The sequence below is a fragment of the Odontesthes bonariensis genome, chromosome 1 (assembly GCF_027942865.1).
Source record: "Odontesthes bonariensis isolate fOdoBon6 chromosome 1, fOdoBon6.hap1, whole genome shotgun sequence".
NCBI lineage: Eukaryota > Metazoa > Chordata > Actinopteri > Atheriniformes > Atherinopsidae > Odontesthes > Odontesthes bonariensis.
Genome location: NC_134506.1, coordinates 37,498,957 through 37,505,510, shown reverse-complemented (window position 1 = coordinate 37,505,510; position 6,554 = coordinate 37,498,957). Strand labels below are relative to the sequence as shown.

Here is a 6,554-nt window from a genome sequence, read left to right as displayed (position 1 = left end):
GGTTTAGAAAATTAGATCACTGTTAGCATATTGGCTCTTGAACTGCAAGATCATGGTTTAAGACTAAATAGTTATCCCCCTAGGGCATTGCCTCCGTGACTATGGTGGCTTACTGGGAAAAGCACTACCCAATTTATCTGAATAGTATCTCTTGAGTTCCAGCCTTTAACTTATCTGCCATAATGTTTAGCTATATTTGTTATAAATCCAAATAGCTTTCAGCATAGATGAATAAACATTTAGGCAAATTACAGGTGTTAGCTGTAACGCATTTTTAACTCTCATTATTCATCAGGTTACTTCTGTGTATTTTTACTTCCTTTGAACTAAACTTGACCTGTCATTTGATGCCAGCAAGTTTCTAAAAACAGGTGGTCACCATGTTAAAGGCAATTGAGAGAACATATGTTTACACTTCCAGGATTCACCTTTTAGGTCTGTGTGTTGCCAGCTACACAGACATGACATAGCAAGCTTCACGATGATATTTGATTACACTATGTTGTATAGTCAGATAAAACAATGACAATCTTATTTGAAAGTTATTTTTAGATACAGTATATTGCAAACACTGGCCGAATAAAATCACTCAAAGAAAATCAGTGATTCAAGAAGAAGATACTTGAACCTTATAATAGTCCACGTGAGCCACAGTTGTTCTACAATATCAGGGGCAAATACTGTCCTTGATATTACATTAAATTTGTGGGGGAGCTTTAGTTACTTTTTTTCCCCAGATGACAATTTTTCATACTCTTCTTGTTCACCTAAAGCAGGAGGAAAATGTTCTCCCTCTCGAGCTAAATAAACTATTCAATAATCCTCCCTGGTTAGATACAAAATACATTATCACGAAGCAAGGCACTCATAAAAAGTTTACTTTTTTGGCACACATGTTTCTTACCACACAGTGGCTTTGCCAACACATCATAATCTTCCAGTATGAAATGTACTGTGGAAAAACTTCCCTACAAATTAACTCTTGAAATTAGCTCAGCCTAGAACATCTATTGTAATAATTAGCAACATAACACTAAGCAGCGAAGCACAGCTGTAAAGGTATTCAAAACGTTGTACGATTGTATGATACTTCCACACTAACAAGGTTTTTTTGGATGATTTAAGTATATTTTAATCATATTTACATCAGCTTGATTTTGATTAAAACACTTCCAGTGATTTGTTCTCTTTGTTATCCATACTTGTGTAAATTGAAGATCTGAAAACAAACTATGTAGAACTAATTAGCCTTCTTTTATACTGGGATTTACAGTATTATAAATTGTAGCGGGAGAAGTATTTTGATCATTTAAAGTTTTTGTGTGTAACAAGATGGACATGGTAGAGGCAGAAATGCTCTATGATATTAATAATGATGATTTAAGTGGTATAACAAAGAATCGTTGTTTTTTTTACATTAATTTGTCTGCAATTTTAACTTTGAGCCACTAGATGGCACTAAATCCAACACATTGGATTCCTATATAAAAATGATACAAAATTGTGAAAAAAAACTTGAACCCATACATTTAAGATGTTATGTTGGGTAATGATGACAAAACTTGAGTCGCAGGATAACAAATTCACACTTTTATCTTAATAGAAAATATGAAGTTAACATCAAACGTAGCCATAATACATTCCTGCTTGTTCTGAGGCTGTCTTTTATATGCATGAACACTGAATACTTTCTCCAACATGGTGTTTCTTTGCTCAAACTGCATGATTGGCCTTTATAATCAAATATCAGTCCATTTTTTTCTCCTCATAACCAACTGCAAGTTCATTTTCATGTAATAAGTTTCAAGAATATAACAAACCTTTCTCATCCGAACAGTGACTTAAATAATCCACTGCATATGACTCCATGAAATGAACAGACCACTGAATGTATTTGGAAGCACTGTAATTTGTTTACTTTGAGTTTAATCTTGTTTACACATTATAGTCAAACAGACTTTGCAGGTGGTATCAGATTTTACATTTTTAAGATACTGTCATCTGCCCAAATATATCCCCATTAGGTGTATGTTCATGCCAGCCAAAACCACCAATCATACATTTGAAGAATATGTGGCCTTTTGTTGTAGTAAAGCCATCTGCATATGAATTTTAAAAATGGTGTCCATGCAGGTGATGGGCGTGTTGTAAAAAGAATATAGTTTAGTCCTAACCATGAACCTTTCATAACGCTAATCAAGTAGTTTGTATTTCTAACCCTATCCAAGTGCTGTTACTTGGTAAACCCAAGCTGGAAATAAGAAAGTTTTCATTGTAACGTGTTGTGTTATATGTAAACACAGCAATCAGCAAATGGCATCCACGAGGGTGATGGTCATGGTGTAACAAGAATAGATTTTATTGCTAACCATGATCTTTTTCTTACCCTAACCAAGTAATGTTATAGCCAACATCAAACCAGGATGTGAGAAAAATGTTTTAATGAAGTGCTAACGCTGGAAATGTGAGTCATATCTTCCTCCTGCCTCTTGACACCATTATGGGTTGTATTTAAGGATTTAAAAAAAGGACCTATACAACTGTCACATTATCTACACTCTTATCAGCTTGTGGATAAATTCAAAGTAGCAAAATAAACAATAACTAACTGTGATGTAGTTGCACAAAATTTAAATATCCCTGTAGGAGAAGTGTTCAAAGGTGCTACTCAGGCTAATGTCCCAATATTGTGATACATTACATTAATCCCATGTTTTTGTCATGAATACAATATGTAAGAAACAAATGAAAATTCATTCTGAAACATTGTATCGTGTAATTTATTTTATATTTCCAATGGAATATGATATTATTACATTATACATTGTCTATTGTATTCAGTATAATCTTGTAATCCAATCCAAAAAAGTGTCATGCATGAGAATTTACAATATTTCTGCCACATGTCATCAGGTATTAAGAGAGTAACTTCTCTAAAAGTGTGCCACAAGGCTGAAATTACATGGCTGACTTGCTGGATTGAATTTTACGCTTATATGTGGCCCACTTGTATATTTCTCAGAAGTGTATAAAGTTGAACCATCCATGGCAACGTGTCACGGTTGTGTGAATTAACACAAACTCGGTCTTTCCTGGGTCTCCGTGAGGCTCTATTACAGTTTTGGCTCCGCCGGTAGCCTGGACCAGACTGAATGCAGCCATTTAAATGACGGAGGGGCTGTAATTTGAGAGTAGCAGAGAGGTATTATTAGCCAAAAACCGAAGCGCGGCACTTGAGACATCCAGATGTTGCGTATGAGGCATCAGGCGAAGTCGGGAGTACAACTGCTCCCAGCACTCAGGCAAACTTTCATACACCGCGTTTCTTCTCGCCAACTGTGATGCGAGTTGGCAGACTGGATTAAAGGATCATAAGTGGAGCTGTGAACATATTTCACGCTATTTCTGTCTGTTTGGAGACAGTAGACGGACTGACACTACAACCAAACTACAAATAGCTTTCGCAGTTTGCACGTTCAAACCTGGCTGCAGTATGTGTGTTGACATGAAATAGTCCATCAGGGTTGCCCTTTTTCGCTCACATTTAATATTCAAATATTTCTCGTTTGTGAGTTTATGTGGATACAAGTGGGTGTCATGGCTTTTCTTCACTTGCTTCTTCTGAGTGCCGGGATGTTGTCGCTGCCAGTGTGTGGAAGTTTTTTCCGGGGACCGCTACATCCGGAGATGTCTAATGGCACTTTTCATCATTATTTTGTGCCGGACGGCGACTACGAGGATAACGACGATCCGGAGAAATGTCAGATGCTTTTCAAAATGACCGACGAGAGAAAGTGCAGTCTCAATGAGGACCAGGACGCCGTCATTCGGGATGATTTCACCATCGTCAAGAGGCAGATTGAGGACTCGGCCAGGGTGCTGGAGGGGATCGGGAAAAGCATCTCTTACGACCTGGACGGAGAGGACAGCTACGGGAAATATCTGCGGAGGGAGACGGCCCAGATCAACGAGGCGTTTACCAACTCGGAGAAATCCCTGCTGGAGCTGGAGGTGAAGTTCAAGCAGAGCCAGGAGAGTGAGCTGAAGGAGGAGCACCGGCTCAGTGACGACTTTCTGACCATGATGGTGCACACGCGGGACGTCTTGAAGGAGACGTTGGACATTTCTCTGGGCCTGAAAGACAAGCACGAGCTGCTGTCTCTGATCATCCGCAGCCACGGCACGAGACTGAGCAGACTGAAAAACGAGTACATGAAGTTCTGAAAGAAAATAGTCCCTGTTTGTCTCATTACAGTACTATTATGATTTTTTTTTTTTTTTTTTTTTAAATAAATTTGACCAAGAGGCAGAAGTAGGGGTGAATATCAGGGACATAAAACCAAAGCTTAATAGGTCAGTTCACCTTGGATAAAAAAAAAAAACTCATTTGTTTGAATATTTTTGTGTGCAGAATGTTTTGGGTGAATTTGTCCAGATTTTGTGTATCAAAGTTCCAAAGCCAGAAAAGAAAGGAAAAAACAACAACCTCACATCAACTAAACTGGGTTCTGTATTGTTACCTGGTCTCAGGGTTCTGCTTGGTAGAGCAGCCACATGTCAGAATATGTTTTGGTTTATATTGTTCTCACATGGTCCATTTTCCTGAATTAAGTTGTGTTTGAAAAATAAAATATTTAATACTATGAGGTATGCACTTAGTGATTTATTTACATTAATAGCAGGAATTTCAGAGAAGGACTACCTGTATAAAACTGATCATAAAAGTACTTCACTATAGGTTGGGAATAATATGTGTCCCCACCACCGCCACAGTATATGCAATTATTACAATACTGTGATAGAATTTCAGGAAAACTGCCAACATGTAAAATCTCAATGGAAAAAATAATCTCAGAGGCTGAACCAGCTAGCTAAATACCAAACAAATCAGTTTAAACTATCAGCTATGAAGAGTACAAATCATCCTCACATATCTCAAGTGGCAATGTCATTTTTTATCATGCCCGAAAGACGTTTGAATCAGTGAGATTTTCTTTTTTGTTCTATTTTCGTTTAGTGCATTGAAGTTACTTGCAAACCGTCACAGATTTGTGCTTGCAAGTTTTTGTGTGTGTGCGCATGTGTGTCAAACAACGGCTTAAACAAGCCTGCCTTATAAAAAAGCAAGAAGCAGAGAAAAACTGCTTCCAAAATGTAGGAGTTATCTAAAACTCACTCAGTCTTTTTTGATGAAGAACAGAGGAAGTTTTAAAGGAGGTTTAGCAGATTCATTTGAGGTTAGAATGTGTGCATATTGTTCCCTTCATGCTGTGTCTTTGGTTTGGTTTGGATACCAAAATTTGAATAAAGGAGTTTTGGTAAACTCTTTCTTTAGCAGCTGACAGGAACATGTAGCCTGACTGAAAGCTCCTGAAACAAAGAGCCTACAGTTGTTCTTCTTTGACGCTCATGATAAACGCTCCAAAGAAAATTAAAGAATGTTTACATATGGTCCTATGTATCTTATATATAATTGTTATATTATTAGTGTTTTTGTTTTGTTTTACAGGCTAGCCGACATTTCTTTACGTTTCAACACTAAAGGTTGTGGCATGGTTTGAAAAGCAAGGCCCTCACTGTGCTGTTTTGCACACGCCTTATAATCTTGTAAAATGTACAGTATATTATTAGAGTTAAGTAAATACTGTGATCGACAATATCTTTATTACTGAATGTCTTCATCTGTACTCATTGTTCATGTAAAGTTTCGAAATCAATGAACATATCCATTTTTGTTTATCTTGAAGATATATGGCGAGATGTAATTCTTGATAAGACTGCAGGCAGCACTCGTGGAATTCTGTCAAACACTAATCTGTATGATAAAATGCTTACTGGATTGTCTTGTGTCTTCTCAAATAAAGTACCTGTGTTTAAATTACAGTGGTGTTGCAGGAGCCAGCGTCCTTTACAAGATTCTTGTTTCCTCACAGTAGTTCAGTGATGTAAAAGTGAGATCAACCCGTTGCTTGTGTTACATAAGAAGCATCCAGGAGGTCTTTGGACTTAGTGAAGTATAGCAGATCCACCCCCCTAATATGGCAGTAGCACCATATTAAATGGCAGTGCATAACATTTAGCCACATGCTTGAAAATTGCAACGTTCTCCACCATGTGCCTAAGAAGGTTTAGAGGTCTGCTGTGGATTTTACTCAAAGGCATTGGCCTCGTAATTATAAGTGCTTTGAAGAGAGAAGTTGCTTGTCGGTATTTATGAGGAACAGAGATGTGAGGATGTGTGTTTTAAATGGTGCGGTGGGGCTTACAAACAACTTGTTTGTTCTCATCCACTCTTTGAATAGAAATATTCAGAATTTGAAGGTCACATATGATGTTGAGTAAACAATCTGACACTTTGATTTGAAGGAATTAAAATGTCATAACTCCATAGAGTAAAGAAAAAAAAAGCCAACTGTTGTAAATTGTGTAACACTGCGAAGGGCAGTTTTACTCGAGGAGACTTTGAGCCCACTGATTACACTCTGGATGTAGCTAACATATAGGTAACATACAGATGGGAAACCTTTAGCCTACCTTGTATGTTTCCATGAGAG

General features: G+C 37.5%; 1 protein-coding gene across 1 annotated transcript; it reads left to right on the top strand.

Annotated features, from left to right (window-relative positions):
* Positions 1-3,201: 3,201 nt before the first annotated feature.
* On the top strand, positions 3,202-5,864 carry fibinb (fin bud initiation factor b). The gene has a single exon (XM_075472121.1). It carries the CDS (start codon positions 3,577-3,579, stop codon positions 4,222-4,224), a length of 648 nt encoding a protein of 215 aa, XP_075328236.1. The 5' UTR covers positions 3,202-3,576; the 3' UTR covers positions 4,225-5,864.
* The last annotated feature ends 690 nt before the right edge of the window (positions 5,865-6,554 follow it).

What these genes read in the sequence shown, in the direction of transcription:
- fibinb (XM_075472121.1), top strand. Translation starts at nt 3,577, where the DNA reads ATGTGGATACAAGTGGGTGTCATGGCTTTTCTTCACTTGCTTCTTCTG.